General features: G+C 37.9%; 2 protein-coding genes across 3 annotated transcripts in view; one reads left to right on the forward strand and one right to left on the reverse strand.

The window, feature by feature from the left end:
- The window catches only part of dera (deoxyribose-phosphate aldolase (putative)), a 13,273-nt gene extending 12,576 nt beyond the window's left edge, over nt 1–697 (forward strand). Inside the window, exon 9 of the mRNA XM_017426286.3 lies at nt 222–697. Within this exon, the coding sequence (XP_017281775.1) occupies nt 222–278 (57 nt within the window). The 3' untranslated portion in view covers nt 279–697. The remainder of the gene's footprint in view (nt 1–221) is intronic.
- An 8,364-nt stretch (nt 698–9,061) lies between these two features.
- lmo3 (LIM domain only 3) overlaps nt 9,062–13,910 on the reverse strand; it is a 41,449-nt gene continuing 36,600 nt past the window's right edge. For both annotated transcript variants that reach the window (XM_017426288.3, XM_017426287.2), the window contains exon 4: nt 9,062–10,578. In XM_017426288.3, the coding sequence (XP_017281777.1) occupies nt 10,473–10,578 (106 nt within the window). In that variant the 3' untranslated portion in view covers nt 9,062–10,472. The remainder of the gene's footprint in view (nt 10,579–13,910) is intronic.

Genomic DNA, 13,910 nt, shown 5'->3' on the forward strand with positions numbered 1-13,910 from the left:
AATAAAGCTTGAAAAAGGTAAGAAATTAGATTATTTTTTCATATTTTTCAGAGAATAACTGACAACGTACGTAATTGGGGTATATCATGATATATATCGTTATCGTGATATAAAATTATCCATATCGTGATGTAGGATTTGTTCCATATCGCCGAGCACTACCTAATCCTCATTTTAGTTTTTACATACACATGTGCTTTCTTTTATGTTTGCCTGTACAGATCTACCATCATGTGACAGGACAGTATGCTGCCTTTCACGAGCTGCCCATGGCCTGATGCTCGAGTCCTGGTCCGGTTACCAACCACACGTTTCCCGAGCTGCAGAGACTGAAAGTTACCAACTTCTTCCTGTGTTCAGAACCTGGAGTCATTCCATATAAAGTCACATTAACGTCCTGCTAAATCACTAGTTATTCTGTGAAATAAACTTCATACTGTCATAGAGTATATATTAGTAAACTACTACAATTACTAGAATAGTTTTATTCATTTTTATCACAAATAAAATATTCATAAATACTTAAAATAAAACTGATAATCCTGCAGGTGCCAGCACATGTTCCTGATATGGCGTCTTGCCCACAGTGTTGAAGTTGTCACTATACAAATTTACAGTGTTGATTAAAAAAATAAAATAAATGGAAAATGTTGGAATTGGAAGATGATATGCAACATTAAATTATTAAACCACCATCTACTATTTCTTATTGTTGTGCCACATTTTGACACCTTGATCTTACTGATATGAACAGTTCCAGACATGTGGCTTGATTTGTCCTGAGCAACATATAACTTACTAATGTTGTAAGTTTTTTAAAAGCTTGTTTTCTCAAAACTGTTAAAAGTGTATCGAGCCAGAGACCTAAAAAGGCTCAACGACCTGATGAAGAAGGCTGGTTCTGTTCTGGGGATGACTGTGGAACCTCTGGAGATGATGATCAAGGAAATCCTGGACAACCCTGACCATCGTCTTCATGACACCGTCATCGGAAAACTGAGTCTCTTTAGTCAGAGGCTTCTTCAGATTAGCTGTAAAACGGACCCCTGCCCACAGCCATCACCATCTATAAGAACTCCTACGTCAACATTTAATTTCCCTTTGGGATTAATGAAGTATTTTTGAATTGAATTGAATTTTGCAAGACAAATCAAGCCATATCTAAGGACCCACTCATGTCAGGAGGATCTTGGTGTCACAGTTCACAAAATGAGTCTAGTTTTGTTTGGCAAAATATCCCATAATCTCTGATTCAGCATATTCAGTGTGATATGCTGTAGTGTAAGATTATTTTAGCTTTTTTTCCCCTTAAGTTATATTTGAATATTGATCCCTGAGACTTATCTACTAGTAATTCAACAGGGGTTGTGAGTTATAAATGAAAGAATGTTGAAAATGGATGTTTTACTTTTTTCACACTGAAAAACTCAACACTGAAATACTCCTATTCATTTACTATGCCATTCATTCATATAATATTCATTTCCATCTCCCTTTCTTGGGCAGCCTGTGGGCGTTGCTGCCATGTTTTCGATAACCCGATGCACAGATTATGCTGAAAGCAGTCTTCCAAGATTATCATCACCACAGCATCAATCCTGCAGTTTGGCAGATTTTGCATCTCTACCATCTGGAGGCTTGCTCCATAACCACCTTTTCACGGCTGATCTGGGAATTCTGTTGCCTGTCTACTTCATATCCACACTTAGGAGTGATTATAAATAAGAGTTTTCCTTTCCACTGTCACCAATGTGCTGCTCAGGATGGGAGACTGCGACGAAGTGAAGATTCACCCCAATCTGTCTTCCTTAGATGGATTCTTTTTACTGTTTGGCTTTTATGAGGACCTTTTTTGTCACCTTGACAGTGTTCCTTACTTATGCCTTTTCTCCTGCAACTGCGTCAGTTAATACACTCTTGTGACAAATGCAGCCTTCGAAACATGCAGCCTTTGAAGCATGCAGGCTTCGGAACATGCAGCTTTCGAAGCATGCAGCCTTCGAATCATGCAGCCTTCAAAGCATGCAGCCCTCGAAACATGCAGCCCTCGAAGCATGCAGCCTTCGAAACATGCAGCCTTCGAAACATGCAGCCTTCAAAGCATGCAGCCCTCGAAACATGCAGCCCTCGAAGCATGCAGCCTTCGAAACATGCAGCCTTCGAAGCATGCAGCCTCCATACGGGACACAGCTGCAGTTCCCAAGCTAAAAAAAAAACTGAATGTGATTAGGATTAAAGAAATCCTCTGGCCAGTTATCGCTTCTAAAAAATCTGCTTGTCATTATCCTCAATGTGATCAAGATGCTTGGCAAGAGGCTAATGGTCAGTGAGACCATTAGGTTTCAGAAACCTTCCTTTTGATGTAGCAGAGTCACATTTAATGCATGCCTATTTAGTTCTTTAGACCTCAGTCCACACACTCAACTGTGAACCAGAGAAAGTTACTTCAAATAACCCTTCATACATAAAAACACACACATGCAGAACTTCCTGTTCTACATAAAGACACTATAATAGTTGTACAATTTATGCAGCAGACAATAATTTTAACTAGAGGTTAAAATTTTGGGTTCATGTCATCCCAGAGTCGTTTCTAGACACCATGGGGGCCCGGGGGCCCCTACATCTCACTTTCAACCGAGGACATATTAACTAGAGTCGTGCAAAAGAATTATGATATAAACAGCAATTAGTAATTATTATTATATTATTGTTGTTATGCACGTTTATGTCTCATTTAAAGCACTATATTAAAAAAATGTAAACAAATATACTGTTGTGATTATCAAACCTTTCTAAGCATTTACCACTTCAGAAAATAACTGTTGAAGAACAAATCTATTGAAAAAATGTGACTCATGACTGTACTACATCTAAACAATTAACAACAAACAATGAAGTCTAAAATAAACCCAAACAATAATATTCAGCAGCTGTGAACAACCTTGATTTTAATCAAACATCAGTTCTAGATACCCTAATTTCACACATCCTGTTTAAAAGATTCTTATGATAAATTATATAATCAAAGTCTTCCTGCAGATCACAAAGTGTAAGGTTAAAACAATTCAGAATAATCATTTGATGCAAAAACTCAGAGTATTGTACCAAAAATCAGAAAATTCCCCGCTTAAAAGTTCTTGTCTCTTGCACTGATTTCTTCCTTTAACATTGTGAAGCTCTACTTAGAACCTTCTTAAGATCCAATAGTGCAAAATGCAATTTCTTGCAATTTTTTGACTGGTCTTAAGATTTTGATCAGGAGTGTATATACATTTGTACATTTCTGCTCACATGTATGTTTTTAGATCAACATATATATTATATTTACAACTTGCTTAAGCACTTCTGGATGGATGAATCTAATCTAATCTAACTTTTAAAGTTGGGCAAAATCAAGATGGTCACCACAGCTGATCAACAGTAACCAATACAAAAATGGCTTCAGATACTGAGCTAAAATTCATTGTGGCAGTAGCTGACAGCCATTCACAAACAGATCATTTGAGACAAAACAACTATGGCTGTCATATCTCACCCTAAAATGATCTTAGTTTTAAACTCTTGCATGAAAGGCAGCAGGAAAAATGCATTCCTCCATTGAAAAGCAGGCGTTTAATCTTTAAGTCTGAATCTAAAACTGTCTGTGGTTCAATTAAAAGAAATGAAAGTTGACCCTAAGCACCACACAGTTTGTTTTCCAAATGAATAATCCCCATTATATCACACGTGTCCAAGTGACCAAATCTGAGAAAGACATGAGAATAAAAGAAATACGACCCTACAGCTCGAACACAGCTATCTCTGAAGTGAAGAGCCTGACAAGCATAATTTATTGTAAAAGATATGAATAAAATAAAATAAAAAAACCTCAACACTTAATTCCAACCGCTTCACTTCTTTGAAATGTCAGAATGATCTAATATTCTTCCTGGTGAGAATTTTAAAGCTCAAGGTGGAACAATAAAATATTAAACCAAGAAATTGTGGTTTTGTATGAACTAGCAGTGCCCGATGAAAAATGGAGAAATTACCATTACTCCCAGGTGGAGTTTTCGTCATTTAATAATTGGCCTAACAGTCTGAATCTAATTTTACCTTATTAATAAGTATATCAGATAGATTTAAGAAAGAAAGAACAGTGTTAATATATTAAAACTGGTTAGTAATCTTTATTAATCAGTCAACTGAAGTGGTATTAGAAAAAACAACTCAGTGTAAAATGTTGTAAAATACAAACATCTATATAGAAACATCAGTATACAACAACCTGTTCCAGAATAAGCAATAAACCAAGAGCATGTTCAATATAAACAGATTTAAAAAATAAATAAATGTCAGGATTTATCAAGTAGTCAAGATCTAACTATAAGGCCTATCTCTAAACTACCATTGCTTTCAAAAATCTATAATCAACTAACGGTTTATCTGATAGAACAAAATATTTTAGAGGTTTTAAATCTTTTCATAGTGTAACCCAGGGTAAAACAAATCCTGTCTTTGCTGCTCCATTGGTTAGAGCAGGGGTCTCCAATCCTGGTCCTCAGGTCCACCATCCTGCATGTTTTCCTTGTTTCTCTGCTCCAACACACCTGAATCAGAGGATAAATCACCTCTTCATGTTCTGCAGAAGCCTGTTAATCACCCATTGATTCAGATCAGGTGTGTTGGAGCAGAGGAACAAGTAAAACCTGCAGGATGGAGGCCCTGAGGACCAGGATTGGACACCTCTGGGTTAGAGTGACAGTCAGCCAATTAACACACCTGAGGTCGTTATTTAGGCTTGCTCCAGCTTTCCCAGTCAGGTGTGAGGGGGGAGAGCTGGAGACAAAGGAGCTACAGGTTGGTGTTTCCAAACAATCAGTTCATCTCTTTGTTTGTTATGCATTTTTTTTAAAACTTACAATATAAAAATCATGTAGATCTGAACATCCAGTGAGCTTGGAGCCATGAAGCTGTCATGCACTGAACTAGTAGTGAACACAATGTTGTGTGTTTGTTTAGCATGTTGATGGTGGTAGCCAATGTTAATGACCTAACTTCTTAAACTCAATATGTGTTTAAGATAATGAGATAACTGATTTAGGATATAATTGCATTTATTTCTGTATGCAACTGGAAAAGTCTAGTTAACTAGCAGGCTGGTAACTTACCGGTCCTGTTTATTTTAATACAGGCCAGGTGACCCTTTTTAGGGTTAAAGGATGCCGAGCTTCTGAGGACTGGCTGGGGCCAGGAGAACCTGAGATTTTTAAGACTGTTGTGCACAAATGTATGGAAGATCTACTGCAGTACTGTGTATATTTATTTTGGTTTCTATGTATGTTGTCTTGTTGTGTTCATCTTAATTTTCTCTTTAAAATACATGGTATTGAAAGCAGTTATTCCTTTGTATTGATTACTGACAACAGCTCCAGTAGACGAATTTAGTCTTCTGATATATTCCATCTAGTCCTTTTAGTATATTAAATAGTGTTACAATAGCACAGAGTCGGCTCTTTTAAAGGTTTTTAATGATATATTTTTAGTAACTGACTCTGGTGACTGTGTTGTTAGATTTATCAGCTGTCTTTGACACAGTTGACCACAGAATTGTACTTTCTTGCTTGGAACAGTGGATGGGCACTGGTCATACAGCTCTAGACTGGTTTAAATCTTATTTAGCGTACTTTCTTGATGGCCACATGTCCCGCAGGGCTCAGTCCTGGGCCCTCTCCCTTTTATCTTGTACCTCCTTCCTCTTGGCTCTATCTTTAAGAAATACAGGATTTCTTTTCATTGTTTTGCGGATGACACACAAATTTATGTCCCGCTACAGAAAACTGACTTCACTTCTTTTCTTTTCTTCTTTCTGTGGATCAGAATGGGTCAGCTTGGATCGCTTCAGTGGATCCCCACATGATATGAATACTAATATGCTTTAATGTGTAACTGTTAGTTCAGTTCCTTCACTGGAGAAGCTTTAAATCCCTGCTGAAGGAACTCCGGATTCACATAAAGTTCAGTTCAGGAAGAATAAATCAGACGAGCTATAAAGAACACATTAAGAGGAAAAGTTCTGTTCTCCTTGTGGCTCATGAGTCGGGTTCTGTCCGGTTCTGTCTGCTGGTCCTGCTGTATAATACATCAGAGAGGATATCTCAACATCACAGAGATGTTAGATGGATTTTCCTTTCCAAAAAGATGCTGACCACTTAAAAACTTATTAGAAACTTACTGGAAACTCAGAAAATCTTTGTTTCAGCTGCTTTAATTCATTTGTAAGCTTATGAGTTTGACAATTATAAACTAAATTCAAGAGTTTTAAGTTATTGTTTGCTAAATACTGCTGGATAAGTTTGCTTTATATGAAAAGTCTCCAAAATCTCAAGTTGTTTTAAAGATCCAGTGTAAAGATTACATTTTAGGTTTGTCAGTGAATTACAAAATTATCTCCAATAAAATTATTGAAAAAAACAATTAAATACCCCTGTATAATTCTGCTTTCTTCATGCATCAGCCTTCCTGAGTGGTTTTAAAGTGTCCTCAGTTCTCACACAATGAGCACACGTGTTTATTTAGGTCAGGGGTCTCCAACCCTGGTCCTCAGGGCCACCATCCTGCAGGTTTTCCTTGTTTCTCTGCTCCAACACACCTGATTCAGAGGTTAAATCATCTCTTCATGTTCTGCAGAAGCCTGTTAATCAGCCATTGATTCAAATCAGATGTGTTGGAGCAGAGAAACAAGGAAAACCTGCAGGATGGAGGCCCTCCAGGACCAGGATTGGAGACCCCTGCTCTAACAGAACCTCTTTAGAACAGGGAAAGATAAGGAACATCTGTGCAGATACTTGGGTTTAGAATCTAAGGTGAAACGTGCAGGATGGTGGCCCTGGAGGACCAGGGTTGGCCAGCCCTGATCTAGGCGGTGTAGGAGGAACAGCGTTTTTGCCCTTGCCAGTTTTCTTTAACCTGAGAAAATATGCTTCAGCACACATGACACTGGGAGCAGTTCAGCAGACTTGAGGTCAATAGATATTTAAACGCTGCTGCTGCTTTTACGTTACTGCTCTCCCACGTCTCTGCGTGATATTGTCACGGTTATAGTAAACCTTCAATCCGACAAGGCAAACGGTCTGCAGATGTTTGAAACTCCACCTGGACCAGTCATTGTCTCCTGTCCTCTCAAACCTCAGCCGGTCGAAGCAGGAAGCTGCTCGTCCTGAGCCTGGTTCTGGTTCTGCTGGAGGTTTCTTCCTGTTAAAAGGTAGTTTTTTTCTTTCCACTGTCACCAATGAGCTGCTCAGGATGGGAGACTGCAACGAAGTGAAGATTCAACCCTATCTGCTGGCTTCCTTGGATAGATAACTTACTGATTGGCTTTTTGCATGTGAAAGTTGATGACTGTTGGAATTTCAGGCAGCTGCATGGCACCCTTTAACATTTTCATCTAACACCAAAGATGACAGTAATAAATGGTTTGTTTTATCTAGAAATGACACAAATGTAATTTTACCGTTGGTACTGTGTTATTTTCTTCTTATGATTCATTTCTGGCTTTGTGAGCTCAGAACTGATGTGACTTTTCTCTGTCCAAAGGACATGGAGACAGTGAGAAATTGTGTGATCTGACACCGATGTACCTTCACCTTGTAGTTCATCTTAAATCTCTTTGGAAGTTGTTCAGTTTTTCACCAGTTTTCTTGCTGCCACGTCCAGGAAAGGCTTTCTCCAGTCCTGTGGACCTTACCCAGCTGTAGTCACAGGAACAAGCTGCTTGGAGATGGTTTTATAACCATTTCTTTGTTATTTCAACAAAACAAATTATGTATTAATGTTTATTTTTTTTATTTTAATTTGAACAACTTCAGTAAAAGACAATACTTATTGGTAATGCAATAAAACTGTATTACATTTGTGCTTTAAATTGTTACAATCATAATATTTACAAGGGCTGTCCTAAAAATAAACATCTCATGCTGGGTGACACATTAATCCTCCCATGGCCTTACAAGGGCTTCTCTACCTCTCTTTATCTCTCTCTCTCTTTTCAGGGCTTCAGGAGGGTAAAAAAAAAACATTGGAAAAAGAACAAGCAAAATTATCCAATTTAAATGTATATCTACAGTTTACAAATGAAAGAAGATATAACACTGAATGCTATTGCATGCTAAGAGGTTGATATTCAGTATAGAAAGATAAAAAGTTCTTTTGAGTCTTGAGGTAAATGACCTGATTCAGAAAGGAGTTTTTTGGATCAGGAGCTGAAAATTTGACATAACCCAGAATATCAGATTGTTGGAAAAAAGGTACAAAGTGTTCAATGAGGAAATGATCCTTAGCAACCCTTCCCATCTGATCCATACACCAATACAGAGTAAAACAGTGTTTCAACCTGTGGAAAAGAGAGGTTTTAATAAATAGAAAGACTTTAATTCAGAAGAGAGATGGTTGGAGTTAAAATCCAAATTCAACATGCTCGCATATTTCAAAAAATATCTCTGATTGAATCAATTTCCAAAAACCCAGTAGACGCAATCTATCATAGCCGAGGCATCACCTCTGGTACAGAACGCCGACAAGGTTTTTTACTGATTTCTGGTCTAAGTAGTCTTTAAGAACAAACTGAAACCATTTGTTGTAAAGTTCAACCCTTGTAGTTTTGTAGTTTTACACTTGGAAGCCACAATCCAAATTTAGGCAATAAGTTTTGTGTTTCCTTGACGATTCCATGTCCATTTTTCTCGTTTTGCGCTCATCTAAAGCTGAATTTATACTTCGCGAGAAGTGGGGAAATCTGTACTCGCTGACGTGGGTGTGTGACAAAAATCTCGTTGTTTTGTTCTCATGAGAGCTCCGAGAACACGGTCTGTTCAGAACTTTTTCTTACAGGCCTCCCTTGTCTTTGGGAAAATTGGCAAATGCCAAACAGGGCGTACTGTCTCAGTCGGTCTAATAAAAACGTCTGGTCATGGTAAGGCAGGGGTAGGCAACCCTGGTCCTCAGGGCCACCATCCTGCATGTTTTCCTTGTTTCTCTGCTCCAACACACCTGATTTGAATCAGTGTGTCACTAACAGGCTTCTGTAGAACATGAAGAGGTGATTTAACCACTGAATCAGGTGTGTTGGAGCAGAGAAACAAGGAAAACCTGCAGGATAGCGGCTCTCCAGGACCAGGATTGCCTACCCCTGTGGTAAAGGAAGCAAAGATCTGTACAGGAGTTCTGCCAGGAAAAAAAAAAATTGGTTTCACTTCTACACGAGCGAGAGCAGATTTCCTCACTCCTCACAAAGTATGAATCCAGCTTAAGCATTCACCTGGGCCCTTTAAATCATTGTTAAAATGTTTTTTATCCATTAAATACGTTAAAATAGAAGCTGTAGCTGCTGAAACAAACAGTCGGACATTTCCTCTAGCAGACAGGCAGTCATGTGAGTCAGTAGTACCATGAATGTTGTGTGAGAGATTTGATTTACCCCAGAAGTTCTGATTAATAATATAGTTTTAGATCATTTGCCTGTTGGCCTATGCTGCAGTATAAACTGCTATCAGCTGAAATTCCTATGATTTATTTATTTTTTAACCTTTCCAAAAGAACAGTTTAAAACCTGACATAAAGATGGAAGCACATTCTTATCCACAATAAGTCATTCAGGGACATTATCTTGGCCACTTTTCAATTTATATTTAATATTAGTTTTAAAAGATGAAAGTGTATGTTAGAATGACATGAATTTACAATACATTTGTGTGTTTTAGATTCAGTTGTTGAACAGTTTTGTTTGTTACTGTGAGGAAAAAATGAGACAATCCTGTTTTTGAGATTTTTTTTTTTTTTTTTTTTTTTTTACCAGAAGTAGCATTTGATTAGAAATAGGTCTGAGTAGGGGTGGACAATATGATTAAAAAAAAAAAAAAAAAAGCCAAAATGCATGTTGACAAGCCTTAAAGTTTCTGGGACCGATGGGACAAAACTGTAGATTGTTAAGAAAGATCCACATATTCATAACTTCCATTTTTAATATCAGTTTCTACAATTCTGGATGCATTTTCCACATTCCAGAAATAATTGAGAGCTACAATAGATATAATGTGGCCTATGGATGGTCCGACGATCTCTCTGCTTTGGCAGACTGTCGACACATTTGAGTCTTTTTACAACCTGATATCATCCCATCACCCCTTGGTCTGAGGGCCTGTTTTATCAGCAAGTGAGGCAGCATCTGTCAGAAACAACCAAATATAAAAAAAATGGTATTTACACTTGCAATTTGTTGTTAGTTTCCAGGTTGTTTCCTGGTAACATTGTCTCTATGGCTGTTTTACACAGCAGAGCGCGTCCCCACACAGAGGTCTGTTTATTTCTGTACATGTTGGAGCAGGAGCTGGACAGGAGGCAATAGTGCATTTTGTTGTGTGATTTCTTGCTCTCCTTTAGGCTTCCTCTTTATCCCACTCCTCCTCTTCGCCCTTCGTGTCTGCTCATAACGGTCAGCGAACCTGTGGAGCGTAGCCCTCCTTCATCAGCCCTTCTTCGTAGTCCGTCTGGCACAGAATCATGTTGTTCTTCAGGAAAAATTTGTCTCCCACACAAAACCTGCAAAACACAAGAACAGAGGAGGTTTAAATAAAGGCAGAATCTCACTAATATTGCTGCCTCGTATGTTGAATGCAGAGGTCTTCAACCTGCAGCTCCGGAGCCACATGTGGCTTCTTTTCCCCTCTGAAGTGGATTCTTGTAGCTTTGGCTAAAAGTGAGATGAACCCGTGTAATGTTTATTTTTAACCTGACATTAGTAAAGTGTAGTTCTGGCAAATAATTTACAATATGTGTATGGATTTCTGCAGCACAATGTCACTAATCATGTGTGAACTCAGACATTTGTAGACATATTGGTTATTGTGTGAATGCTGGTTCAACATTGTGTGTGTGTGTATTGTCTTCATTTCCTACTGGACAAGGACTGCAACTGTAGGACCAGAGGCCACCAGCAGGGGGAGTGCACTGTGCGCTACACACTGTTCAATATATTGATTTAAAAATTTTAGGATCAACACTGTCTTTCATGAACCACTGGACATATATTTTAATGAAACATGCATGTTAGGTTAATTGGTAACTTTAAATTGTCCCTAGGTGTGAGAGAGAGTAAATGGTTGTCTCATTTGTCTCTATGTGTCTTTATGATGGACTTGCAACCTGTTTGGGGTGTCCCGTGCCTCCTGCAGTGACTGCTGGAGATAACGGACAACACTCCGCGACCCAGAAAGGAAGAAGTGGGTAAAGAAAATAGATGGATGGTCTTGTTCAAGTTGAGGTGGGGAATTTGTTCATTTTTGCTAAAGATAGAAAGAACCCACAAACGAATACTTGCAGTCAGGCTTTTGTAAGTTGGCCGTTGGGCTGTGCATGGATACGAAGGAGTGTAGAAACTGAGTATCCAAGTGGTGCTGAATTATCGAAATTAAGCTAGTTTACTATTTTTGATGCCAACCAATTTGATTTTAGACTTTTTTTTAAGTATATCTACACAAGCAGATAGATCAGAGGTTAAATTCTTTACCACTTTTGTCTTCTAAAGTTATTGTTGACACTTTCTGTTTATCTGTGCTAATTAACAGTTGCAAAAACAATCTTTTAAACTCACAAGTAAGTTAAAAGTGCAAATCGAAAATGTTCAGCGGTTCAACTGGTGGTAACTGACTTTTGCAGAAACTACATTTTCTTAACATTTCAGTCAAGTCAATGTTTTGATACCGACGATGATTTGAGGCTGTGCTTCTGCCTCTGGTAACAATTCTTAACACACAGGTAAGTCCAAATTTTATATATATATATATATATATATATATATATATATATATGTGTGTGTCATAACTACAAATAATGAAGGGCTTTATTTTTGATGTGCATCATATGCGCAGCAGTGCAGTGTTTCATAAACTTAAATAGAATAATAATAAAAATAAAACTCCTGCGCATAGATTTCCCTTTCCCTGGTTTCATCTTAAAATATGTCATTTTTTCCTCAACATTGCAAATTTATAATCAATATTATTCCTACTTTTTTCTGTCAGTAAAAATTCCACTTTAAAGCAATAAATAAATTTAAAAAATAGGACTCTTTTTGATTTTTTTTGTTTTATCTTCTGAGTGGCCCAAATACTTTCTTATACAGTTCAACTAATTAAGTATTTTTGAAAAAAAAACAAAAACAAACAAACATTGTGTGGCATAGAGTTTGATATTGAATATAAATATGTTTCATACACTGTAGAACTGATTTCACCTGTGCTGCTTTTACCTAATGTTGGAACAGATCTGAACCCTGACATACTGAACTCCAGGCATCCTGAATCCAACTGGTGTCGATCTTTCCATCCACAGCTGACCTTCCCCTGCGTCAGTCTCTCAGCTGTTCCTGTCCATTCCAACCTTAATCCAGTTTCTGTAAATTGTGGGCTCCAGCTCTTTGGGGAGAAATTGGGCTCACTGTCTGGATGATGAGGCTGGAGGACAGCCCCATCGATTAGCTGTCCCCGAGGACTGATCTGTGGCTAACTGCTCGCAAGATTGAGTCTCATATCTCTTTTCTTGCCTCCACAGCACCCTCTCTGACTTTGAGTCTAAGAATGCAGAAGTGTTTTCTTTTCCAGGTCAGGTAGAGAAATAGCAATTCTGGCACATTTATGTCTGTTTTAACAGAATAAGTCTACAAGGGGATGCTCACAGATTCTGAGCACGAGCTAACTTCAGACAGCTTGATATTATTTTATCATGAACAAAACCTGTTTTCCCCTTTCTTTGTAAAATAATCAGTAATTTAAATGCTTCTTCCCTGGAAAGTCAAAGACGGATGCCAAAGTGATAGTGATGAAGACATTTTAATCTCACAAAGTGGGATACAGTAAACATTTCAACAAAGCAGCTAATATTCTGCATAAAACCTGCACTGAATAAGATTTTCAGGAAATCTATAGTTCAAACCAGATGTTCATGTATACTGTATAAATAGACACAGAACCATCTTTTTCTCAATGTCTGACAGGAAATCAGACTAAACCTTTCCTGTTTTAGGTCAGTTAGGATTCCCCACATTACTTTTATTTGAAAAATGTCTGAATAATAATATTTTTTTACTACTTTCCTTATACTAATATTACAATGCCTTGAAACAATTTAGGAAAGTCCAGATGATGTCATGGCTTTGGAAGCTTTTGATAGGTTAGCTGACAACGTTGGAGTTAATTAGGTTCATCCCCTGCCTGGGGGCTTTTGTGTGGAGTTTGCATGTTCTCCTGTTTAATGTGTGGGTTTTCTACAGGGACAGTTTCTTCCCACAGAACGAAAACATGCATGATAGGGTAATTGGAAACGCTAAATTCTCACTAGGTGTGAGTGAGAATGGCTGTTTGTTTCATTTGTCTCTATAAAGCCCTGTGATGGATGGTCCAGGGTGGATCCCATCTCTCACACAATGACCACTGGGGATAGACACCAGCTACTGTGTGACCCTGCACAGAAAGGCAGGTAAAGAAAATGGCTGAAGGTATGGAGGCACACCTGTGAATGCATTTTAAAGCACACCTCACACTACTTCTTTTAGTGACATCACAAAAAAAATCAAAATAAATCAGCTAAAATATCCAGATTTGAAAATTGTCGTCCATAACGCAGGTTTATCCTTGGGTAAAATTTCCAGATGCCAAAAAGTAGTGCTGGGCGATATAACGATCCATATCGTGGGGACGATAGAAAAGTGTCTATCGTGATATATTTTCTTCTATCGTTTCTGTCATAATTGTATCAATGATTCATGTAAATATTTCATAACGTAGGCTACGACGAATGTATTAGTGTTGTCACTTTGCATACATTCAGTTTATAGAAGTGATAAATAAGAAGAAAAAACAACTATTTTGTGAAGA

Source organism: Kryptolebias marmoratus, linkage group LG1 (assembly GCF_001649575.2).
Source record: "Kryptolebias marmoratus isolate JLee-2015 linkage group LG1, ASM164957v2, whole genome shotgun sequence".
Taxonomy (NCBI): Eukaryota; Metazoa; Chordata; class Actinopteri; order Cyprinodontiformes; family Rivulidae; genus Kryptolebias; species Kryptolebias marmoratus.